Genomic DNA, 27,756 nt, shown 5'->3' with positions numbered 1-27,756 from the left:
ATTTGCACATAGACAGGAAGATCAGGTGCATTTATGTCTATTTGTATCTCAGACTTACAGTAGGGGCTGATCTGAGTCACACGCTGCGGCCGCTTCTGTTGGTGTAGTTGTGTCTGTGACTATATGATAATACAGGTAATAGCCCTTCCCCTGGTGTACAAGCTGCGTCTGACTGTGCCAGGACTGAGACGCTGACCTCCAGCATCTGTAGACACTGTAACACCGCTCAGTACATCTTTACATGTCACCATCAGTTGCACCATAGACACTTACCTCATCCCATGCTAGGTGCAGAGTTTCTATCTGAGTGTGACCTCCAATGTTAGTGTCTAAATGTCTCTATACAGAGCTACTTCAGCGACATACAGATGTGTCCTCATACACCTTTCCTATATCCTGCCATGTATAGCACGGTTTAGCATGCCATATAGTCAGAGAATTAGCCATACTTAATTATGCTACTTTATGCATATTATATTATGGGAAACAACATTTTTTTAAATCCCTCCAGTCGCTGCATGTAGAAAAAGTTTAGCCGTGGTAAGTATAGAAAAGGTGTAAGTGGACACATCTATACCTGCAACACTTCCATGACACTCACATACATACCATTTAACATTCTACATGGTGAAGTAAGGACTCCTGCGCCCCAAAAGGGGACATGGACTTGGCAAAAAGGGGGCATGGCTTCACAGGAATGATGTGATTGTGATCCACGCTCCCTGTTTTCAAGCCCACACCCCACACACCCTGCACCCATATAATTATACTTCTCACTCTGCTGTGCTGGCACTGGCTGCAGAGCTACAAAAATCACAGGGAAAGTGTCCGCTGTGGCCATTATCCTTGTGATTTGCACAGTAGAGATTTTCCCTGGGAACAAGGTGCAGGTGCCAAGTTCTCAGAGACCTGTGCATGCAGAGCAAATTGTGGCATGAAGCCAGAGTCTACTGCACCACCGGAGAGGAGGTGGCCCATACAGAACCTGTATATGGGCCCCCTCTTCTCTGAAAATACACATGGGAACACATAATACATTTTCAATACACTTCTATGTGCGTATGTCAAAGCTACTTCATCTCTGTACAAACACAATCAGGATGTATGCACAGTGCGATTTAGACACAAGTTGTAACTGCACCCGACACAGCATATGACTCAGAATCAGGCCCTTATTACTCTCTATGAGCTGTCGTAAACATAAGTGCCTCATAGTCAGTAAGGTCACTATCTATTGTTCTTTTCTGGACTACACAGTGATCAATAACAAACCCTTCATCAGTGAGAACTTTTCTTGCAAATTTCTCTTCATATCTGAACACATGTATCTTGTCCTGCCCAACCATCATAAAAGTTGTATTTAAAAGCCCTATCAATATCAGGTATCCTTCAGGTTTTAGTAGCTTCACAAATTTTTTGAAATTATTTATATAATCATCTTGATCTTTGCTGACGATATCCAACATCCCTATACTGATGACACAGTCTGCTGGTGGGAGCACCTCCGGGTCTGTGAGATTCTCATTGTCAATGTCACATTTCATGATCTTTGTTATTTCTGTCTTCAATGTCATGTCTTTGTCCTGACACTGGTCACTGAAATATACAAACACAATAAAGTTCACTGGGATCTAGGACTAGCCATGCTACCACATGAGAAATAGGATATAGTTTCATATGGAGATTGAATAAGTTGGAATTTATAATTTAGGAAGGCATTGTTTGTTTTCTGGAAGGTTTCCTCCAAAGTGGTAGAACTTGGGCATTATTCTACACTTTCAATCAGACACCCCTTTAATCTTTCATGAGCATTTTATATGGCAATGTTGGGAAACAGGTGGTCATTGGATACCTCTATCCGGAACTCAGCTCCTACCTGCTTTATTCTCTGCTTGAAACACAGCTGCAATCAATTATAAAGCATAGAATAAAACTGAAGATTATCAGAGCATCAGATTTCTTTATTGTTTATCCTCATACAATATAAGTAGTGTATGTGGATTTTAGAGCATTTGTGCCACTTTTGGGTTAGTGGAAGCATTTAGTGGCATGTACAATTATGATTGGCATGTGGGCTGGTGTGAGGGTTCTAGGCACCCTAGGTAAAGATTTACATTGCTGCCCTAACTCCCCGAAACACCCTTCAAACCATTTCCATAAAACCACACTTGGTCTATGACAATGGGGGCAGAGTAATTTTGCACATTCATTTATCAACTCATCCTCACAGCACCTATCAACACATTTGACCACACTGTCAGCACTCCCTATCCTCGAACTACCAGCACCTACTAATTAAATCACCCTTAGAACTCTTTATGACACCTCACAGCACAAATTACCTCATATCCCACACCGTCCCAGCACATATTAATCACTTCACTCCAAGCACTCATTAAACCCCCTCACAGCAAAAATTACACCCTACCCTTCCTGGCACCTATTTATCCTTTCACGCTCAACACCCATTAACCCTGTCACCTGCACTTATTAATCCATTCACCCCAGCACTCATTCACTCCCCTTCTCACAGCACCCATTAACCTCAATCACACACCAAGACCCATTAAAGGTTCCCTTACTTGCCTGGTTATTGCTGCTCAATCAGCTCCTCCTTCTTGTATAGCCCGTGGGACAGAGTTTGCATAATTGACTGTGCCAGAGGGAAGGGGAGGAAAGGGGGAATAAAGCCTGTTGCACTGGTATTCAAGTAGCAGCATTTCACCACCTGTTGGGATTCCGGTGTCGGTATTGTAATCGCTGGGATCCTGACAGGTGGTCTTGTAATTGCCTTCCATTGGGAGGTGACCATAACAGATTCAGGTGGCAGTTTCAACATACAGTATTGGGGGATTACTAATTCTGCCTAATATGTACTCGGGAAATGCATAGAACCTATTTATTTCATTCTGTGTTATTTGATTCAGGAAGAATATAATTTTTGGATACTGTCATAGTGAATGGAGAAATGACTAGACTATAATAAAATACAATATAAAATGACAAGTTTGATTTACCATACCTGCTGAAATTACATAACTATAGTATCAGTATTATTTAAAAGAAATATAGAAACATAGAATGTGATGGCAGATAAGAAGCACTTGGCCAATCTCATCTGCCCATGTACACACACACACACACACACACACACACACACACACACACACACACACACTAGGGTTAATTTTGGATGTGAGACAATTAACCAACCAATATATTTTTTGGGATGTGGGAGAAAACCGCAGCACCCAGAGGAAACTCATGCAAGTACGGGGAGAACATACAAACTCCACAAAGGACATGCTGGCAATCACACCCACAACCAACTGCCCAAATTAATTGATTAACAATATCTTATTAGACAGCTGAGTTATGTTATGAACCACAAGATTAGTAGAGTCTTCCATTCAGAGAAATTCATTTAAAGTAAAGCACTGCGCTTCTTGTAAACTGCAATATACATATAATAAAGTGGCAGCATGCTCAACAGTAAACATTGGGAGACCTTTACCTTATAAAATATACCTGTACATTTATTTTAAACATACATATTAAAATACAAAATAAACACACAATAAAATACAAATATAATCACATGAGACTTGTTCATTAAGTGTCCCTGGTGACTTGCAGGACATGGACAGTTCATCAATGGTCCTTAATGCTCCCTAGTGTTGTTATTCTAAGGTAGCAATATACTGTGAAACTGTTGCTTTAATATATTTTGCAACTAAGTAGCATTTTTGTTGCACTAGAATTTCCAAATAAATGAATTACCTCACTGCACCCACAGGCTTTTACTGGTAACAATGTTCTGCTTAGTCAATGCTGGGTGCTGGTGTCCCGGCTAAGTTCAGACACAGCATACTGATTACCGTAGTGTGGTCACTGTAATAGTTACCCCTGCACATGTATAGTGATCCTTCCACTGTGATCAATCCCCCATTCCTCTTCTCCCGGTGGTGAGGCTATCACCGCCCCGGGCAGGTAACAGTGCTGGTAAGCATTTAGTTCTGTTTGGTTAGCTGCCGGATGATTGTCGCTGCCAGTGCAGACCACAGTGCCGGGGTAGTTTCAGTAACTTACAGCAGCGTATCTCCCTGTGCTGGTGATGCAGTAGAGGTAAGCCAGTGAGTGATGGTGTCATCGCGTTTCATCCCACAATGCACTGGGACTTTCTCAAGACTGCAGACTCCTTGGTCCTTTACTCTTTTATACCTGTGACTCCTCATTAATTAATCCCAGCTGTATCAACTGATGAGTGTCCATACGTATGTTATCCACATTAATGGATTTCAAAACTAATAAGACTAATAAAACATTCATATAAAATCCTCATGGAAAGTCTATACCAATACAATAAAAAAATATATCTACTTAAGTGTTAGTCTCCCAACTATAACAAATGACCTCATTTATTGCTTGCTAGCACCTTTTAATTTATATTCACAAACAGTGTTATTTCCTCTGTGATTTACAAAAGCTAAATATTCAAGGTCAGAGGCATAACTCTGGGAGGCAACGGAGACACCTTCCGCCGGGCTCCTGCTCTGAAGGGGGGCACCTCTCCTCCCATTCTGTGACACCACTGAATTAAGTTAATTGATAGCTGCCGCTATCTCTTCAGTGGCCTACTTCCTCACTGGTCCCTACACCCTACAAATCACACCTTCTTTATTATACTGAATATACACATTTTACAAGTGTCACACCCAGGATTAGAAACCACGACCTATTACACTGGAAGCACTGTTTGCTCCTGTATAGGAAATATGAGAATTCTAACTATATGAAGCTACTTCTCTGACAATTACACATTACATTATATAGTTAAAAGTCTCATGCTTCCTCTACAGGAGCAAATAGCTCCATCAGTAAAGTGTCTGCTGTCAGTGTAACAGGTCATGGGTTCTAATCCTGGGTATGACTGCTAAGAAATGTGTGATTTAAAATAAAAGACAATGAAATGTATATTTACAGTATATAAAAAAAATTCAGAATACTACACACACACACACACACACACACACACACACACATATATACGCACACATACATACATACATACATACATACATTTATCTAAATATGGGGGGGCACCAATATTTATCTTGCCTCCGGGCAACTGGGACGAACTTACACCACTCTTCAAGGTCCCAATATAATATATGCTAATCCATATACAACCTATATTAACTCACATATATGAAAAATCTCTTGGGAATGTGACGTTATAAATATAGCGGCAGATGTATTAACCTGGAGACGGCATAAGGAAGTGATAAACCAGTGATGTGTGCAAGGTGATAGAGGCAACAGCCAATCAGCTCCAATATGTAAATTATCAGTTAGGAACTGATTGGCTGGTGCGTTTATCACCTTGCACATATCACTGGTTTATCACTTCCTTATGCCTTCTCCAGGTTAATACATCTGCCCCATAGTATAAGAAAACATACCGACATATATGTGTAATAATTAAAGTCTTGCATTTAGAATTCTAATTTTTACACATAAATGAACCCTTCTAAGTAACAATCTGCCACATTGGGTTCTACATCCACAGAAAAAACTATTAGTTCTTTCAAAGGATAGTTTCAACTATTTCACATGATTTCCCTCCCTCCTTAGTTTTCCCCCACCCTCAAAGAAATCCCCAGTTCATATATTTAACCTATTATTATGGTTTAATGGGATAAAAGCGTAGAACAACCTGTTCCATTTCCCACATGGTCTTCATCCTATATCCATACCAAACTTAATAAGTTACATTGGGTCTCATAAGAGATGGCATGTACTTAATTAATCATCTAAACATGTACAATCCAATGCCTCATTGAGGCCTTTCAACGTGAGCGTCTCTAGTTTAAAAATCTAAGATGATTCACCTATACAGAGCTGTCTAAACTTATTACCTCCCCTTTTTGTGTTATATTTTTCTACTGCCACAATTCTCTGAACCTACTCTTATGTTTTCCCAGTCACACTGGATGTTATACTAGTTGATTTATTCACAATAAATTTGTAAGTAAAGCAGATAGATTTATTGCATCGATAGCTACCTACAAATGTATGTGCTAGCCAATTACCTGGACCTCCTTCCTCTATACCAATCAGAATTTTCAACATACAGTACTTGGGTCTAAAATGTCACCCAAGATTGGGTTCTTTTTTAAGATTACTGCTGGTCTTTTATCAATAACATTCTTCAATATAGGATCCGGTTTCAATAATGTGAAGTTATCACAAAAAATCCTTTTTTATTTTCCATGATTTGATGTTACAATTATACGAAAATATTATATTTTCAGATATCAGCCTATTTTTTATTGGCTTCTTCATGTCAACAGATAAATTCCCCGTCTTTACGATGCTCAAGCTCTCTCCTTCCACTGTAGTATTAGCTGTATTTTCTACATAATTTCCTAGCATAATCTCTCGCATTATTAAGGAGTTTATCCAGATATCCTGTCCTTTCAAAGTGTCCCAGCATTATCCCAATTTGGGAAAAAAAGTCCTCATTACCAGCACAATATCGCCTTAGGCGCACTTTTTGATTTTTTGGGATATTCCTTATCCATGGTCTTTGATGACTGCTAGTATAATGTAGATAGGTAGAGGCACCCAAGTCTTCATATAAATTGATGGAACAATGACACCATCCCTGGCAGAGAATGCAACATCCATAAAGCTTATAGTGTCAAAACAAAATGTGTGAGGAATTTGCAAATTAAAATCATTAGTGTTTAAATAATTAACAAATTCCAGTGCTCTGTGTTGAACTCCCTTCCAAATTATAAATAAATCATCTATAAAATGGCCATCGAAGATCAGATCATCTCTATATGGACCACTCCATATAAATTGTTCATCGAAGCGGCCCATATATAGATTTGCTAAACTTGGTGCAAATCTGGTTCCCATGGCCATCCCCAGTGTCTGTAAATAATATGTGTCATTAAACAAAAAAGAATTATGTGTTAATATATATAATATTGTATCATTTACAATGTCACATCTTTCTCTCTTGTTATATTCATGTCTCCATTTAAATAATATTTTATTGCCTCAATTCCTGCTTCATGCTGAATATCTGTATATAGGGCTTGGACATCGAGTGTCAAATATTCCCAACCCTTCATCCAACAAATTTCAGAGACTTATGCTTGGAGTATTTAATGTAAGACTTTAGTTTGGTGATGTGGATCTGCAAGTGGGCATCTACAAATTGCGATAAATTAGAAGAGAGGGACCCAATAAAAGAAATAATGGGATGACCAGGTGGTGCACTAAGTGATTTGTGAATTTGTGCCCGTGTGACCAAGCTGCAGGATGGATGAGCGTGGCTACATCTTATCAACAGTGTAATATGAAAATCTACAAACAAAAAAAAGACATACTTGTTAACCTGACAATAAAGTAAAAATGGTGCTTAGTGATTTACATGAATTTGAAACCTCTCTATTAAAGAGCATATGGGTCACTAATACCCCTTTCACACCACTTGAGGTGGGTCGCACCCAGGAGCCTGACACGGGAGCTCCCAGAGTACACCCCACTTCAGGTGCCCCGCTGCCACTGTCGTCCACCTGGCATATTACCAGGTTGGTGACATCAGCTTTGACATAGCGGGGGCGGCACGGGGAGATCACATGATTTCCAAGCGCCACCCATACACATACACAGTGAATGGGAAATGGGTCACATCAACCAAGCTCCCATTCACTACGCACAGCGAGCCGGGTTGAACACGAGTTCAACCCTGCTTGCTACCAGTACCGGTATTTTTCCTTTTGCACCTTTTAGACCGCACATCAACATGAGTTATGCGCAATTATCTGCCAATAACCCATGTTCATAGCTGGCGGTCTGAAAGGGGTTTATGCAACATCATGAATGTGACATCTCTATATACAGCACTGTATATTAAAAAGAGAGACCTATCCTTATTAATAGCTATACAAAGAAGATACTAAAGCTAGACCCGACAGTGAGATTTTTTTTTTTAAGTAACTATGTACAAAACTACATGTCACCACTAAGTCATGTGGTATCTTGGTGGTGTCATGTGGTGTTGTGTATCCATTACCCCATCTCTCCTCCATTCATTATCAATCCCTCCAACTAACATCCATTAGCACATTTATCCACCCACCCTATAAGCTCCCATAAAGCTCCCCTCACACAGCAGCACCCCCATACTATGCTCAAACTGCTCACATACTAAACTCACACAGCACCCATACTATATCACACAGCACCCATACTATATTACACAGCACCACCCATACAACACTCACACAGCAGCACCCATACTACTCTCACACAGCAGCACCCATATTTCATCACACATATATAAATATATAATTACCACATTACTGGACAAAATGAAAAACTAGGGGCCAAAGCCTCCGGATTTATAGCCCCTACTCCATTTTCAGGGACTACGATAATCTTGGATTTAATGCTGGGATGCAAATAGACTTGTGTATACCACAAGATCAACATTGGATATTATTGCCCTCCACTGAGTCTGGAGACTTATTTTGTGAAAATATTGTGGGTTTCTTTTTTTCCATTTATTAATTGCATTTTTATTTACATATTTTGTGGCAGAAGCCTTATTTTCATTTTTCACAGCTCCCAGTAACACATATGTGAGCATACCTGTGTGTCCAAGTTACATGCATGTGAGCATACCTGTGTGTCTTGTTTATTTTATTGCTATTTTATTTTTAAATAAAACAGCCCCTAAGATGTTTTATCATCCCCTCATGAGCACATACAGCAGTCCCATATCAGGCAAGTTGAGTTCGAGTGGGTTCAGTATAGTACTAAGCAGGACTCTGCAGTGATTTTTTTGCTATTGAGCCCCTGCCCTAGTGGAGCTTACCACTCTACAGTCCAAACTAATTTCATATTACAAGTAGGACTGTGGGAGGAAGCAATGCTATCCTCTGTGCCCCCAGCATGCCTTAGCCTGGCAAGCCAGACAGCTTCCTGGCTGCAAGCCACCATGAGACTCCATACTGGGCCTTATTCAGTAACTGTTTGTGCCTCACATGAGCTCCTGGCCCATCTAGTGCTGCAGTGCAATGGAAAGCTGATGCACTGAAACTCTGTTCTTCTAACACTGCAAGGTCTTGCGATAACCCTACGCAGCCCTTACATTGTACAATTATTAAGGAGAAAACATTTACAAAATAAAGGAAAAGATCCCTGAACAACAAATGTGCACCTTGTAAATAATCCCAGAATGTGGACAATTAATAAATCAAATTAAAGGTGGACTAATTGGAGCCATTAATTTGAGTCCCTAATATGAAATAATTGAGAAGAACCTCTCTCTAATGCTGGGTACACAGTGCACACTAGAAGATATATCTACTAGATAGGAGCAGGTTCAGACAGAGCACCCCTGGAATTATATGGCAGACATATAGACATACAGTGGGTGTGTTTGGAAAATCTAGTATTATCTGCCAGTTGCCAGAGAAAATGAGGAAGTAGATGTTGCCATGTCACTTTCCATTGGATTCTGATTCTGCCTCTTCTGATTCTGACTGACTTTGGCCACAAATGTGGTCTCTCCCCACTTTATTGGAAAACACTTTGTCAAACTTGGAATTTCAATTTCCACCTTTGCGGCTATAAAATTTTACATATCTGGTTGTGATGTTGAAGCTTGTTTCATATTCTGCACTAGGCATTAATTTAAACTTTAAACCTAGGATCAGGTACAGCAGCACCCCTGGAATAATACGGCAGCACCTCTGAATTTATACAGCAGATCGGCAGCACCCCTATATTTTTACAGCATACAGGACTGGGCTACAGCATTCCTATATTTTTACAGCACCCCTATATTTTTACAACATACAGGACAGGGCCACAGCATTATTTTATTTTTACAACATTCGATAGGGACACAGCATTCCTTTTTTTTTTACAGCACCACTATAAGTTAACAGCATACAGGACAGGGCGAGAGCATTCTGTTATTTTTACAGCACCCGATACGTAGACAGCATTCCTTTATTTTTAAAGCACCACTATATTTTAATGGAATACAGGACAGGGCCATAGCATTTGTTTAATTGTACGGCATCCTTATATTTTTTACAGCATACAGGACAGGGCCACAGTGTTCTTTTATTTTTACAGCACCAATGTATTTTCACAGCACCCCTGTATTTTGACAGAATACAGGAAAGTGTCACAGCACCCCTGAATTTTTACAGCATTTCTGTATTTTTGCAGCATACAGGACAGGGCAACAGCACTTCTGTATTTTTACAGCACCCCAGTATTATTACAGCATACAGGACAGGGCCACAGCACCCCAATATTTTTACAGCACACAGGACAGTGCCACAGCACCCCTGTATTTTTACAGCATACATGACAGGGCCACAGCACCCCTGTATTTAACTGTTCTAATCAGGGCCACAGTACCCCTTTATTTTTAAAGCACACAGACCAGTGTTGTTGTACAACATAGGACTGCAACTCCCATGTACAGCACCCCAAACAGCACTGGACATGCCAGAACAGCAACTCTGTACAGCGCAGGACAGGAGCAGCGCTAACAGCACAATACAGCAGCACAGTATACCGCACCACAACAGCACAGGACAGCAGATCCCCTAACAGAACAGTACACCAGCAGAGGACACCACCCCAGAACAGCAGAGAACAGCAGCATCCCTACCAGCACAGTACACCACCCCAGAATAGCACAGGACAGCAGCACCCCTGTACACCACCACCCACAGACAGACAGAGGCCTATCTCCTTCACTCTCCAAGTTCGCATTGAAAATAGCAGTGACACATGAGAATCCGACAGCAGGCTGATGATATTTTGTCTTGTTCTGGGATCCTAGTCTGGTGGAAAATCCTGAGCCGGACTCAGATCCAGGCTAGTATCCTGAAGTCTGTGGGGGGAGTTTGGATCTCGGAGATCCAAACACGCTCATCCTAGTCTAAACAAACGTAACTGAGTTTTTAAATTTTCAATATCCGCAACTTCTATGACTTTGTTAATCAAGGTTTCGTCAACATTTCTTACTTCAGTGTTGTCCTCCGCTTGTATCTTTCATAATGTCTCATGTAGGCCTAGAACATAGCTTTGTGAAGATTTCCCTGCCTGTTGTTTCCTCACATAGAATTTAATTTTTAGATCAGAAATGGTACTAATATTAAAGGTATCTGCTAATCTCTACAGAATTTGATCGATATTCTGTCATTCTTCTTGTGGCCATGAAGTAACTTCTTGTAATGCAGATTCCATTAGTTGTCCAATTAGAATTTCCACTTGCTGACCATCCACTAAGGGGTAGAGACGAAACCTACTTTTCATCTTATTCTTGAACTCTCTCAGAGAGTTGCCATCGGAATATAGATCATCTCCTCAGAAGGTTGGGAGCATGGGGTATCAAAGTAATAGAGTAGCGTTATAGGGTTCAATTGAGACATCATGGGTGTGTCTTGTCTTTACCTGTTAGCTGAATCCCCGGAGGTAGAACTAAGGTTAGATGCACCGCCTGCCGACTGCTGGTCCTGTGACATGTCTGATATTAAATGTTGATAACAGAGGGTCCTGGATCCTGTTCCTTGTGATGCCAAATTAGAACTGTCACACTCGGATAAGTACTAGAGATAGCTGTTAAAAGGTAAGTATGCTTTTATAAGTTGCAGGTAAGTTCTCAATCTCTATAGAAGTGCCTTGTCTCTTCTTGACTCTACAGGTCTCTTTAAGATTCCACTTTTCCCCAAGGGGCAAGGATGGTTTCCAAAATAAGGACTTCTTGGAAGATTTTGCTACACAGTGTATTTATTAACTGATGTCCTCTACCAAGGACTCCACAACATAACGAACTTGTAATACATTAGCTATATGTCATTTAAACAGAATTACATTACAATAATGCAGTAAAGTTTGCTCATCCAAAATCAATAAATGAGTTCTATTGTTCCGGAACGCTTTGTCACTTTGTCTTCTTTTACCTGATTCTGCTAGAGTATTTTAGGCATAAAGGGTTAGTGCAGTATCTTTTTAGATTAACACAATACCATACCCTCAACCGTATTTATCATACAATGCTTGCTTTGGTCCCCACAACAATTAACACTGGTTTAGCTGATTATATGATAATTTATCAAGTTCACAGTACAATACCAATATCACAGTCCATCGGGGTACCCCTTCTTCCTTGTTGGTGCACATGTGAAGAATCCTTTGGAATGGTAATAAAGCTTGCTTACGTCTCTATTAAATGAGACTTGTTTTTCTCTGAAACAGTTCCCAGTTACGAGGCTTCAGAGGGTTAAACAACACTAACTAGGCTTCCCCAATCTCTCTTTACTTGTATAAATCCACAGGGATTGAAGGGGTTAATGTGTTCTAGCAATAATAGCAGATGTAGCTATATAACCTTTTGATAATCCTGCTCTATCTCTGCCTGTTCACTGAGAGAGTAGAAAAGGGAACAGTAAAGTAGCAGTCTTATGACTAACACCGGTAAGTGCTGCTCCGGCCCCTTAATGTCCACCACACAGTACTCCCACCGGAGTCTTCACTCTCCTTCCCAAACACTCCCCATCTTTAATAACTAACTTACAGCCCCTCCTGCCCCTCTAATGCACACCTCCTGGCACTTAACCTCCTTCAATGTCCTCATCAGAGCATCCCTTCCCATGTTTCTGTCCATTTATCACAGAAGTCACCCTTCACTATCCACCCCACACAGCACTCCCCTACAATTTCCATCTCACATCATTTCCAAACCCTTTCAATATCCACCTCACTGCATCTCCCTTCAATGCACTCTTCCCCCTTCAACAACCACTACACATATACCCCCTACTCAGGACCCCTAAATGTCCACCCCACAGCACTCTCTCTCTCCCAGTCCACAGCAATCTCCCTGGTTCCTCCAATAACCACCCCTCAGCAGCACAAACTTACCTGCTCTACTTTTGCCTAGTCTCCTTTGGCTGCTCAGCTCTTCTTGCCCGATGATGGCAAGCTCCCCAGCAGTGGCACACAGCAGCCTGATACACATGTGTAGTCACACCTGACTGTCAGTGAGAGAGGTGCTCAGGGGAGGTAGAGCTGCCCGGCTATCTTTTCTTATTGTGTTATAGTGCAGAGCGGCCAGGCAGGGAGCATCCTCTCTGTCTACCTCCTTCCTGCCTCCCACAGCTGGCCATGTGCACGCAGAGCGTGACTGCATGTGGCCCAGGAGCTAAGATGGCAGATGGCAGATGGCACCATTGCCCCCCATCCCAGCCCACCACTGGCTGCATCACACCTATAAAAGTAGATGCCAGTACTTTAATTGATCTGATTTAATAATATGTTCATTCATTGACCACAAGAGGTCAATAACGAGCAGCCAACAGAATGGTTTCCATACTACAGCCAGACTCACGACGGGTATGTGCTATAAGCAGGGCCGGCAACAGAAATCTTGGGGCCCGGTACAGTAATATCTCTGCGGGCCCCCCCACCCGGCCCTAAAAACATTGTCTGCACTATGTTCTTCCCCACGACCGTCACATGCACCTCCCTGGGATGTAGTTATGATCCCGGCTGCCGGGATCCTGGTGGTCAGCATACCGACGCCGGGATCCCGGACGCCAGAATGCCGGCAGGGGGCCCAGCCATATTCCCACTTGTGGGTATCCCAGCGTCAGTATGCTGACCACCGGGATCCCGACCGCCGGTCACCCGTTCCCAACCCCGCCTGCCTAATACAATACTGATATATTGGGATCATCTCTTTCCAAAATTAAGATTCCCAGACACACAATGGCCAGGCATTTTGTACTGTCTGTGCTGAGCAGCAGATGAGCCTGAAAGACCAGTCACCACCACACAGACATTCTGCTCTGATCTCATCTGACATGCATGTATGCAGATGCATCTATATGTGCAGAATGCTGCATGCATAATGTGCCTGCCTGCCCGCAGCCCAACCCAAACCAATCCCAAAGCCCCAAACCAAACCCAAATCCCTAAACATTCTGGAGTTGGAGAGCCTTACCAGCAGCAACACACAGCCGCCGGCGCCGCTAACTGACCAGGCTCAAAATCCCACAGTACTGTCCTGGGCCACTCCTGCTTGGCGCTCTGGCTCCTTACAGCTCACACAGCAGAGACAGGGAGGCGTGCGGTGAGGACTCGAAGAGGAGGGGCGGTCCGGACGGGCGTCATCGTGTGTGACTGGTGCAACGTCAGTGCACTGCACAGCATACAGCACGGCCGGAGACTGGCTGGCTCAGGCTGACAGCTGACCTGGCTGGGGCTGTGCACTGAGGGGGTGACCACACGGCTTGGGGGGATGGGGGGGTGCTGCCTCAAAAAACAACAACTCAACCACACAGCGGGCCGCACGCGGCTGGTGCGGTGCCGCGAGTTATAGAATTATGTACATTTATTATGATATACTGCCACCGCTGGACCTTGGGGCCCCTCACAATGACGGGGCCCGGGACGGGTGTCCCCTTTGACCCCCCCTGTCGCCGGGCCTGGCTATAAGGCTCCTTTTCATTAATTCATGTCTATATTCTACAAAGCAACTTCATGTCCGTCAGTAAAGGTTTTTTTTTTTTTTTTACCTATTTTTCTACTTCAGGAGAGAAGAGAAGAAGAATCCATATGGATTTAGGCGATGAATGAAATTGAGACCCAGGGATTTGGGCAAGTTTTTTATTTCAAATGAAGGAATTAAACAGTAATGGGATTAGTAATATTAGCTAAGTCTGGTGAAATACATATAACAGGAGACCATGGAGGTCATTCAGATCTGATTACTGGGCTGCGTTTTTTGCTATCCTGTGATCAGATTGTCGCCACCTACAGGGGGTGTGTATTTTTGCTGTGCAAGTGTGCGATGCTATGTGTACGCCGAGCTGCTAAAATTCTGTGTGTGCAGTCTCTGTGCAGCCCAGGACTTACTCTTCCAGTGTGATTTGGGCCAGAGCTGACATCAGACTCCCTCCGAGAAAATTATTGGGAACGCCTGCGTTTTCCAGAACACTCTAAGTAAACGGTCAGTTACCACCCACAAATGGCTTCCTACTGTCAATCACCTTGTGAATGCCCATGCAAATGGATTTTTTGCACCATCCCATCGCTGATCGACGATCTCCGATGTTGTTGTCTGATGCGCATGCGCATTGTGGTGCATACACATGCTCACTTAGGATCTGATCGCCCGCTGTGCGAAAACGCAGCGATTAGATCTGAATTACCCCAATGGCATGAGCTGTACAACAGATATTTCTTTCATCCCAGGCTAAATGAGGCCCAGTGTAAAGCATTTGGAATAGGTTACTGAGTACTGACACTGGGGTTACACTTGATAGATGTTTTGGAAAATATGTTTTCTCACCTGTTTCCTTCTAGACATTTAATATATTCTATTATGTGAGACCAATCAAATGCTCCAGTCAGTGTGTTAATCCATTTGTTCAGCTCCATAATACATTGCTCAGAGCACTTCAGCACAAGGATCTGTTTGAAATATTCACTGGGTGTATAGAGATGATGGATGAAGGATCCATAACTGATGTCAATCAAAAGGTCTCCCTTAATGTGACCTGCAGGGAAAGATCCCAGTGATTACAGAGTGTAATATAATATGTAGCATCTACAGTACTCTACTATGCATCATTCTGCAATGTCCTGTTACAGGTAGAGGTGTGCGGGTTCAGATTTACCCCAAAAAATGTTTGCAACATTTATTTCAAGTTTGGATTTATCCAGATTTATCTTATTGGTTATCCAAAACAAGTGAGAACCCGCACATCCCTAGATACAGGTAAGCCACTTCCTCACAACACACCTGTTGCTGCTTCACTGTAATGTATGAGGTATGTAAGAACTTCTTTGATCAGCATTTCCAGAAACTGGAGCCACTTTTCCTGCATATACACACAGACATTTACACACCTCAGAAGTGTCATAATGTGTCATAATGTTATCTCTTAGGAAACATACACACTTAGATATCACTGATGCCTGGTGTGTGTGAGTTACCAGTTCCCTCTGCTAGTGTCTATTACAATGCAATGCACCTAGCACATACCAGGAGAGTGTGCTGAGCAATACGATATGTAACACTTGTATATCTGTGTGCAAATGAGTCTGTATGTGAAGCACAACAGAACTTGGAATGGAAACAAAGTGTTGCCGCTGCATTGTAGCACTTCAAAAACAGATTTAGAAACTCATTACCTGGGCATAGGCTTGTCTAAGGATACTGGCAGAAGCCTATGCCAGCTGGTGAGAAGTATGAATGCTCCTGTCCATAGTGTATGCATAGTGTTCCTCATTCATTTTTTTTAAAGGTGCATGGCCAAACCTCCAGGATTTGGCCACACCACCTGTATCTTCCGGGCCCCCATATGTTTTGCCAGCCCTTCCCATCTCAGCTCTACTCTAGGTAGGAAGATTTTTGAGCATTGTATTTCATTCTGTTAATGGGACCATGCAGCTTAAGGGGGGCTAAAAACTGTACACCCTGCACCCGTTTCTTTACTTCTTTACCAAACCCAGCAAACTCTCCTCCTAGGCCTTCTTTCTCACACTCACTATTTACCCCATCTGTGTCACCATTGTCTATCTGCCCCTCCCATTTAGAATGTAAGCTCTCATGAGCAGGGCCCTCTTCCCTCATGTGATTTTCCTTCTCTTACTTCAACTATCTTCTACTCCATACTCCCTAGCGATGGTACAGTCCAACATCCTGCTCTGGTAGCATTATGGTGGCCCTGTTTCTGCCACTACCCTGACTTTGAGCTCTGAGGGGACACAGATGGTATAACCTGAAATTAATTCCGACAAGGGAACCAGCTGGTGAGTTACAGTAGTTTGCACATGGGCTGGTGGCTACACATAGGTGAGGAGATCCTGCATCATGTCTTGGGGTCTGGTGCTGTGCAGCCGGGTATCCAGTGACCCTGGAGATAGAACTGGGATTGTCATGGCTGCCAGGGATCCTCCCACACTACTGTAAGACCCCTGTGTTTGCAGTGTACTCTGTCCTGTATAAAGTGTGGTAGAGAGGAGGAATGATATTAATTTTATGTCAGAAAGGGGGGTGCCAAATTGCTGCCTTGTCCTGGGTTACAAAAATCCTAGTTTTGGCCCTAGTCAATCCCACCTACTTTTTAGTTGGTCTTGTCTGAGGCCTTTTCAAGTGCTCAATTTTCCCTTCTAGTACTTGTCATCTGACAGTGTGATTATACAGGGTTCTTCAATCCTCACTCAATACACTGTAACTACAATATGTAAGTGGGCAGATATAATGATAACGCATACAGATTGAGGCTCAATCCTCTATCCGTATCTGGCATTTGGCAAATGTAATTACCGGTGAGTGAAAATCACTGTTGTGCATGTATGAGGTGTCAAATAAAATACTATAGTGCAAGAATCACCATTGCACATGCGAGAGGTCACCATTGAAATACACTATAGTGCAAGAACTACTTTACTGTATATTACAGTACTGTATGTTAAATAGACATGTCAGTGGACAGATATAATGATGTAATACATATTCCTAACACTCAATGGCAATCAGTATGTACTGTACACAGTCATGTTCCGTCATCAAAGAAAGAGTCAAAGGCATTGCATTTAGCAAATTAAAAAAGTAATTAATCACTTTTACAACTGCATAGAAATATATAATCTTAGATCCATCATAAAGTATCATTATTACAATGTATTTAAATAGTCTGAGCATTTTATACAGCGCTGTACAGAGAATATATTTGTCATGCTCATCAGTCTCTGCCCCATTAGAGAATACAGTCTAAATTCCCCAACACACAATGTACAAGCAATCATTCACACTAGAGGTAAGTTGGTCAGTACAGTATACATACTGTCAGTATAGTATACATACCTTCACTGAATGCACGGTGTAAACATTCCATTGGAAATTTAATTGAATCGTCTCTAAAGACCATGTCTGGTTTGCTAGATAAATATGTTTCCAGTTGTTCTCTAGAATCAAAACCGTGTACAGGATAGAATTTATGGGCGCTGGAATCCATCTTGTATTACTGTGTCACCGGCTGTCTGCCGCTCACGTCTATTAATTTACTGGCTCAGGAATTCTGATTATATTCACTAGGACCCAGTTATTTATATTACTCAGTAACCAGGATATCAGTGTTATCATATGATGGGGTATCAGCCTCAGGAGCTGTCATGGGAATGCAGGTAACAGTGTGATCATCTCCTAAAGCAGAATAAATCATCATACTAATTATTTTTTCAATTTATATTTAAATATTGTAAAATATTTATACAATTTAATTAAAATATTTCTAGTGCAAACACATACTGTATACAGATATTGGGCCTGTCATAGTGGACTTAAAATTCAGAGCCATAGTCATTTGTTTGAAAAAAAATTTTTTAAAGTTTGTACAGTGAAATTAAAATACTAATAAACTACTAACGGCTGAAGGCCGAACCACACTGCATACCATTAAGACAATTAATACGACTTATACTATTAAACTGACAACACAGAGACTTATATTTGGCAGAACATTGTTAGCTATTTATTACTTAGTCTAATAAATAGAAGACATGCAATCAAGAGAAGAATAAAACAAATAAAGCTAAAGAATAAGATTATGGTGGCTAAAAAAAGAACGGCTTCAATTTTAACAGCAAACCTCAAGAAACTTGAACTAACCCAATATCCAAAATCAACCTAACTACCAGTCAAACATAGGTACCCACTCAGACCTTCTAGCTTGACTACCCACTCTGATGGGTGATGACGCTGCCCCCTGAAGGGTGGCCCAGCAGATATAACAGTCAACAAAGGTGAGCGCACACAAACACCAGAACTGACTAAAACTGCAACTAATAACTAGAGATGAGCGGGTTCGGTTCCTCGGAATCCGAACCCGCCCGAACTTCAGCTTTTTTTACACGGATCCGAGCGACTCGGATCTTCCCGCCTTGCTCGGTTAACCCGAGCGCGCCCGAACGTCATCATGACGCTGTCGGATTCTCGCGAGGCTCGGATTCTATCGCGAGACTCGGATTCTATATAAGGAGCCGCGCGTCGCCGCCATTTTCACACGTGCATTGAGATTGATAGGGAGAGGACGTGGCTGGCGTCCTCTCCATTTAGATTAGAAGAGAGAGAGTGAGATTGAGACAGAGACACTTGATTTACTGGAGCTTAGGAGTACTAGAGAGTGCAGAGTTTACTAGTGACTGACCACTGACCAGTGACCACCAGTGCAGTTTTATTTAATATAATCCGTTCTCTGCCTGAAAAAAACGATACACAGTGACTCAGTCACATACCATATCTGTGCTCAGCCCAGTGTGCTGCATCATCTATGTATAATATCTGACTGTGCTCACACAGCTTAATTGTGGGGGAGACTGGGGAGCAGTTATAGGTTATAGCAGGAGCCAGGAGTACATATTATTAAAATTAAACAGTGCACACTTTTGCTGCAGGAGTGCCACTGCCAGTGTGACTGACCAGTGACCTGACCACACTGACCACCAGTATAGTATACTATATTGTGATTGCCTGAAAAAGTTAAACACTCGTCGTGTGACTTGTGTGGTGTTTTTTTATTCTATAAAAAACTCATTCTGCTGACAGACAGTGTCCAGCAGGTCCGTCATTATATAATATATATACCTGTCCGGCTGCAGTAGTGATATATATATATTTTTTATATCATTATTTATCATCCAGTCGCAGCAGACACAGTACGGTAGTTCACGGCTGTAGCTACCTCTGTGTCGGCACTCGGCAGTCCATCCATAATTGTATACCACCTACCCGTGGTTTTTTTTTCTTTCTTCTTTATACATACTACATCTCATTATCATCCAGTCTATATTAGCAGCAGACACAGTACAGTACGGTAGTCCACGGCTGTAGCTACCTCTGTGTCGGCACTCGGCAGTCCATCCATAATTGTATACCACCTACCCGTGGTTTTTTTTTCTTCTTTATACATACTACATCTCATTATCATCCAGTCTATATTAGCAGCAGACACAGTACAGTACGGTAGTCCACGGCTGTAGCTACCTCTGTGTCGGCACTCGGCAGTCCATCCATAATTGTATACCACCTACCCGTGGTTTTTTTTTCTTTCTTCTTTATACATACTACATCTCATTATCAACCAGTCTATATTAGCAGCAGACACAGTACAGTATGGTAGTCCACGGCTGTAGCTACCTCTGTGTCGGCACTCGGCAGTCCATCCATAATTGTATACCACCCACCCGTGGTTTTTTTTTCTTTCTTCTTTATACATACTACATCTCATTATCATCCAGTCTATATTAGCAGCAGACACAGTACAGTACGGTAGTCCACGGCTGTAGCTACCTCTGTGTCGGCACTCGGCAGTCCGTCCATAATTGTATACCACCTACCCGTGGTTTTTTTTTCTTTCTTCTTTATACATACTACATCTCATTATCATCCAGTCTATATTAGCAGCAGACACAGTACAGTACGGTAGTCCACGGCTGTAGCTACCTCTGTGTCGGTACTCGGCAGTCCGTCCATAATTGTATACCACCTACCCGTGGTTTTTTTTTCTTTCTTCTTTATACATACATATTACATCTCATTATCAAGCAGTCTATATTAGCAGCAGACACAGTACAGTACGGTAGTCCACGGCTGTAGCTACCTCTGTGTCGGTACTCGGCAGTCCGTCCATAATTGTATACCACCTACCCGTGGTTTTTTTTTCTTTCTTCTTTATACATACATATTACATCTCATTATCAAGCAGTCTATATTAGCAGCAGACACAGTACAGTACGGTAGTCCACGGCTGTAGCTACCTCTGTGTCGGCACTCGGCAGTCCATCCATAATTGTATACCACCTACCCGTGGTTTTTTTTTTCTTCTTTATACAGTACATACTACATCTCATTATCATCCAGTCTATATTAGCAGCAGACACAGTACAGTACGGTAGTCCACGGCTGTAGCTACCTCTGTGTCGGCACTCGGCAGTCCGTCCATAATTGTATACCACCTACCCGTGGTTTTTTTTTCTTTCTTCTTTATACATACATACTACATCTCATTATCAACCAGTCTATATTAGCAGCAGACACAGTACAGTACGGTAGTCCACGGCTGTAGCTACCTCTGTGTCGGCACTCGGCAGTCCATCCATAATTGTATACTAGTATCCATCCATCTCCATTGTTTACCTGAGGTGCCTTTTAGTTGTGCCTATTAAAATATGGAGAACAAAAATGTTGAGGTTCCAAAATTAGGGAAAGATCAAGATCCACTTCCACCTCGTGCTGAAGCTGCTGCCACTAGTCATGGCCGAGACGATGAAATGCCAGCAACGTCGTCTGCCAAGGCCGATGCCCAATGTCATAGTAAAGAGCATGTCAAATCCAAAACACCAAATATCAGTAAAAAAAGGACTCCAAAACCTAAAATAAAATTGTCGGAGGAGAAGCGTAAACTTGCCAATATGCCATTTACCACACGGAGTGGCAAGGAACGGCTGAGGCCCTGGCCTATGTTCATGGCTAGTGGTTCAGCTTCACATGAGGATGGAAGCACTCAGCCTCTCGCTAGAAAAATGAAAAGACTCAAGCTGGAAAAAGCACAGCAAAGAACTGTGCGTTCTTCGAAATCCCAAATCCACAAGGAGAGTCCAATTGTGTCGGTTGCGATGCCTGACCTTCCCAACACTGGACGTGAAGAGCATGCGCCTTCCACCATTTGCACGCCCCCTGCAAGTGCTGGAAGGAGCACCCGCAGTCCAGTTCCTGATAGTCAGATTGAAGATGTCAGTGTTGAAGTACACCAGGATGAGGAGGATCTGGGTGTTGCTGGCGCTGGGGAGGAAATTGACCAGGAGGATTCTGATGGTGAGGTGGTTTGTTTAAGTCAGGCACCCGGGGAGACACCTGTTGTCCGTGGGAGGAATATGGCCGTTGACATGCCTGGTGAAAATACCAAAAAAATCAGCTCTTCGGTGTGGAAGTATTTCACCAGAAATGCGGACAACATTTGTCAAGCCGTGTGTTCCCTTTGTCAAGCTGTAATAAGTAGGGGTAAGGACGTTAACCACCTCGGAACATCCTCCCTTATACGTCACCTGCAGCGCATTCATAATAAGTCAGTGACAAGTTCAAAAACTTTGGCCGACAGCGGAAGCAGTCCACTGACCAGTAAATCCCTTCCTCTTGTAACCAAGCTCACGCAAACCACCCCACCAACTCCCTCAGTGTCAATTTCCTCCTTCCCCAGGAATGCCAATAGTCCTGCAGGCCATGCCACTGGCAATTCTTAAGATTCCTCTCCTGCCTGGGATTCCTCCGATGCATCCTTGCGTGTAACGCCTACTGCTGCTGGCGCTGCTGTTGTTGCTGCTGGGAGTCGATGGTCATCCCAGAGGGGAAGTCGTAAGCCCACTTGTACTACTTCCAGTAAGCAATTGACTGTTCAACAGTCCTTTGCGAGGAAGATGAAATATCACAGCAGTCATCCTGCTGCAAAGCGGATAACTGAGGCCTTGACAACTATGTTGGTGTTAGACGTGCGTCCGGTATCCGCCGTTAGTTCACAGGGAACTAGACAATTTATTGAGGCAGTGTGCCCCCGTTACCAAATACCATCTAGGTTCCACTTCTCTAGGCAGGCGATACCGAGAATGTACACGGACGTCAGAAAAAGACTCACCAGTGTCCTAAAAAATGCAGTTGTACCCAATGTCCACTTAACCACGGACATGTGGACAAGTGGAGCAGGGCAGGGTCAGGACTATATGACTGTGACAGCCCACTGGGTAGATGTATGGACTCCCGCCGCAAGAACAGCAGCGGCGGCACCAGTAGCAGCATCTCGCAAACGCCAACTCTTTCCTAGGCAGGCTACGCTTTGTATCACCGGTTTCCAGAATACGCACACAGCTGAAAACCTCTTACGGCAACTGAGGAAGATCATCGCGGAATGGCTTACCCCAATTGGACTCTCCTGTGGATTTGTGGCATCGGACAACGCCAGCAATATTGTGTGTGCATTAAATATGGGCAAATTCCAGCACGTCCCATGTTTTGCACATACCTTGAATTTGGTGGTGCAGAATTTTTTAAAAAACGACAGGGGCGTGCAAGAGATGCTGTCGGTGGCCAGAAGAATTGCGGGACACTTTCGGCGTACAGGCACCACGTACAGAAGACTGGAGCACCACCAAAAACTACTGAACCTGCCCTGCCATCATCTGAAGCAAGAAGTGGTAACGAGGTGGAATTCAACCCTCTATATGCTTCAGAGGTTGGAGGAGCAGCAAAAGGCCATTCAAGCCTATACAATTGAGCACGATATAGGAGGTGGAATGCACCTGTCTCAAGCGCAGTGGAGAATGATTTCAACGTTGTGCAAGGTTCTGATGCCCTTTGAACTTGCCACACGTGAAGTCAGTTCAGACACTGCCAGCCTGAGTCAGGTCATTCCCCTCATCAGGCTTTTGCAGAAGAAGCTGGAGACATTGAAGGAGGAGCTAACACTGAGCGATTCCGCTAGGCATGTGGGACTTGTGGATGGAGCCCTTAATTCGCTTAACAAGGATTCACGGGTGGTCAATCTGTTGAAATCAGAGCACTACATTTTGGCCACCGTGCTCGATCCTAGATTTAAAGCCTACCTTGGATCTCTCTTTCCGGTAGACACAAGTCTGCTGGGGTTGAAAGACCTGCTGGTGAGAAAATTGTCAAGTCAAGCGGAACGCGACCTGTCAACATCTCCTCCTTCACATTCTCCCGCAACTGGGGGTGCGAGGAAAAGGCTCAGAATTCCGAGCCCACCCGCTGGCGGTGATGCAGGGCAGTCTGGAGCGACTGCTGATGCTGACATCTGGTCCGGACTGAAGGACCTGACAACGATTACGGATACGGACATGTCGTCTACTGGCACTGCATATGATTCTCTCCCCATTGAAAGAATGGTGGAGGATTATATGAGTGACCGCATCCAAGTAGGCACGTCACACAGTCCGTACTTATACTGGCAGGAAAAAGAGGCAATTTGGAGGCCCTTGCACAAACTGGCTTTATTCTACCTAAGTTGCCCTCCCACAAGTGTGTACTCCGAAAGAGTGTTTAGTGCCGCCGCTCACCTTTTCAGCAATCGGCGTACGAGGTTACATCCAGAAAATGTGGAGAAGATGATGTTCATTAAAATGAATTATAATCAATTCCTCCGCGGAGACATTGACCAGCAGCAATTGCCTCCACAAAGTACACAGGGAGCTGAGATGGTGGATTCCAGTGGGGACGAATTGATAATCTGTGAGGAGGGGGATGTACACGGTGATATATCGGAGGATGATGATGAGGTGGACATCTTGCCTCTGTAGAGCCAGTTTGTGCAAGGAGAGATTAATTGCTTCTTTTTTGGGGGGGGTCCAAACCAACCCGTCATATCAGTCACAGTCGTGTGGCAGACCCTGTCACTGAAATGATGGGTTGGTTAAAGTGTGCATGTCCTGTTTTGTTTATACAACATAAGGGTGGGTGGGAGGGCCCAAGGACAATTCCATCTTGCACCTCTTTTTTCTTTTATTTTTCTTTGCGTCATGTGCTGTTTGGGGAGGGTTTTTTGGAAGGGACATCCTGCGTGACACTGCAGTGCCACTCCTAGATGGGCCCGGTGTTTGTGTCGGCCACTAGGGTCGCTTATCTTACTCACACAGTCAGCTACCTCATTGCGCCTCTTTTTTTCTTTGCGTCATTTGCTGTTTGGGGAGGGTTTTTTGGAAGGGACATCCTGCGTGACACTGCAGTGCCACTCCTAGATGAGCCCGGTGTTTGTGTCGGCCACTAGGGTCGCTTATCTTACTCACACAGTCAGCTACCTCATTGCGCCTCTTTTTTTCTTTGCGTCATGTGCTGTTTGGGGAGGGTTTTTTGGAAGGGACATCCTGCGTGACACTGCAGTACCACTCCTAGATGGGCCCGGTGTTTGTGTCAGCCACTAGGGTCGCTTATCTTACTCACACAGTCAGCTACCTCATTGCGCCTCTTTTTTTCTTTGCGTCATGTGCTGTTTGGGGAGGGTTTTTTGGAAGGGACATCCTGCGTGACACTGCAGTGCCACTCCTAGATGGGCCCGGTGTTTGTGTCGGCCACTAGGGTCGCTTATCTTACTCACACAGTCAGCTACCTCATTGCGCCTCTTTTTTTCTTTGCGTCATGTGCTGTTTGGGGAGGGTTTTTTGGAAGGGACATCCTGCGTGACACTGCAGTGCCACTCCTAGATGGGCCCGGTGTTTGTGTCGGCCACTAGGGTCGCTTATCTTACTCACACAGTCAGCTACCTCATTGCGCCTCTTTTTTTCTTTGCGTCATGTGCTGTTTGGGGAGGGTTTTTTGGAAGGGACATCCTGCGTGACACTGCAGTGCCACTCCTAGATGGGCCCGGTGTTTGTGTCGGCCACTAGGGTCGCTTATCTTACTCACACAGTCAGCTACCTCATTGCGCCTCTTTTTTTCTTTGCGTCATGTGCTGTTTGGGGAGGTTTTTTTGGAAGGGACATCCTGCGTGACACTGCAGTGCCACTCCTAGATGGGCCCGGTGTTTGTGTCGGCCACTAGGGTCGCTTATCTTACTCACACAGTCAGCTACCTCATTGCGCCTCTTTTTATCTTTGCGTCATGTGCTGTTTGGGGAGGGTTTTTTGGAAGGGACATCCTGCGTGACACTGCAGTGCCACTCCTAGATGGGCCCGGTGTTTGTGTCGGCCACTAGGGTCGCTTATCTTACTCACACAGTCAGCTACCTCATTGCGCCTCTTTTTTTCTTTGCGTCATGTGCTGTTTGGGGAGGGTTTTTTGTAAGGGACATCCTGCGTGACACTGCAGTGCCACTCCTAGATGGGCCCGGTGTTTGTGTCGGCCACTAGGGTCGCTTATCTTACTCACACAGTCAGCTACCTCATTGCGCCTCTTTTTTTCTTTGCGTCATGTGCTGTTTGGGGAGGGTTTTTTGGAAGGGACATCCTGCGTGACACTGCAGTGCCACTCCTAGATGGGCCCGGTGTTTGTGTCGGCCACTAGGGTCGCTTATCTTACTCACACAGTCAGCTACCTCATTGCGCCTCTTTTTTTCTTTGCGTCATGTGCTGTTTGGGGAGGGTTTTTTGGAAGGGACATCCTGCGTGACACTGCAGTGCCACTCCTAGATGGGCCCGGTGTTTGTGTCGGCCACTAGGGTCGCTTATCTTACTCACACAGTCAGCTACCTCACTGCGCCTCTTTTTTTCTTTGCGTCATGTGCTGTTTGGGGAGGGTTTTTTGGAAGGGACATCCTGTGTGACACTGCAGTGCCACTCCTAGATGGGCCCGGTGTTTGTGTCGGCCACTAGGGTCGCTTATCTTACTCACACAGTCAGCTACCTCATTGCGCCTCTTTTTTTCTTTGCGTCATGTGCTGTTTGGGGAGGGTTTTTTGGAAGGGACATCCTGCGTGACACTGCAGTGCCACTCCTAGATGGGCCCGGTGTTTGTGTCGGCCACTTGGGTCGCTTATCTTACTCACACAGTCAGCTACCTCATTGCGCCTCTTTTTTTCTTTGCGTCATGTGCTGTTTGGGGAGGGTTTTTTGGAAGGGACATCCTGCGTGACACTGCAGTGCCACTCCTAGATGGGCCCGGTGTTTGTGTCGGCCACTAGGGTCGCTTATCTTACTCACACAGTCAGCTACCTCATTGCGCCTCTTTTTTTCTTTGCGTCATGTGCTGTTTGGGGAGGGTTTTTTGGAAGGGACATCCTGCGTGACACTGCAGTGCCACTCCTAGATGGGCCCGGTGTTTGTGTCGGCCACTAGGGTCGCTTATCTTACTCACACAGTCAGCTACCTCATTGCGCCTCTTTTTTTCTTTGCGTCATGTGCTGTTGGGGAGGGTTTTTTGGAAGGGACATCCTGCGTGACACTGCAGTGCCACTCCTAGATGGGCCCGGTGTTTGTGTCGGCCACTAGGGTCGCTTATCTTACTCACACAGTCAGCTACCTCATTGCGCCTCTTTTTTTCTTTGCATCATGTGCTGTTTGGGGAGGGTTTTTTGGAAGGGACATCCTGCGTGACACTGCAGTGCCACTCCTAGATGGGCCCGGTGTTTGTGTCGGCCACTAGGGTCGCTTATCTTACTCACACAGTCAGCTACCTCATTGCGCCTCTTTTTTTCTTTGCGTCATGTGCTGTTTGGGGAGGGTTTTTTGGAAGGGACATCCTGCGTGACACTGCAGTGCCACTCCTAGATGGGCCCGGTGTTTGTGTCGGCCACTAGGGTCGCTTATTTTACTCACACAGCGACCTCGGTGCAAATTTTAGGACTAAAAATAATATTGTGAGGTGTGAGGTATTCAGAATAGACTGAAAATGAGTGGAAATTATGGTTTTTGAGGTTAATAATACTTTGGGATCAAAATGACCCCCAAATTCTATGATTTAAGCTGTTTTTTAGGGTTTTTTGAAAAAAACACCCGAATCCAAAACACACCCGAATCCGACAAAAAAAATTCGGTGAGGTTTTGCCAAAACGCGGTCGAACCCAAAACACGGCCATGGAACCGAACCCAAAACCAAAACACAAAACCCGAATAATTTCCGGCGCTCATCTCTACTAATAACTCCAACACAGCAAACCTGCCGTTCTTTTCTGCCAACAGCGAAGTCTCTGCCTACAGACA

The 27,756-nt window shown here is 44.0% G+C and overlaps 1 protein-coding gene across 1 annotated transcript in view; it reads right to left on the bottom strand.

Annotated features, from left to right (window-relative positions):
* Positions 1-1,175: 1,175 nt before the first annotated feature.
* Positions 1,176-27,756, bottom strand: part of LOC134965378 (indolethylamine N-methyltransferase-like) — a 32,090-nt gene continuing 5,509 nt past the window's right edge. Inside the window, exons 2-5 of the mRNA XM_063941843.1 lie at positions 18,178-18,265; positions 17,927-18,027; positions 15,404-15,611; positions 1,176-1,596 (exon numbers count right to left, since the gene is read on the bottom strand). Coding sequence (XP_063797913.1) covers positions 1,176-1,596; positions 15,404-15,611; positions 17,927-18,027; positions 18,178-18,265 — 818 coding nt within the window. The remainder of the gene's footprint in view (positions 1,597-15,403; positions 15,612-17,926; positions 18,028-18,177; positions 18,266-27,756) is intronic.

The sequence above is a fragment of the Pseudophryne corroboree genome, chromosome 10 (assembly GCF_028390025.1).
Source record: "Pseudophryne corroboree isolate aPseCor3 chromosome 10, aPseCor3.hap2, whole genome shotgun sequence".
NCBI classification, from domain to species: Eukaryota; Metazoa; Chordata; class Amphibia; order Anura; family Myobatrachidae; genus Pseudophryne; species Pseudophryne corroboree.
The sequence above is the reverse complement of the archived record's forward strand: the minus strand, read 5'-3'. Positions and strand labels throughout refer to the sequence as shown.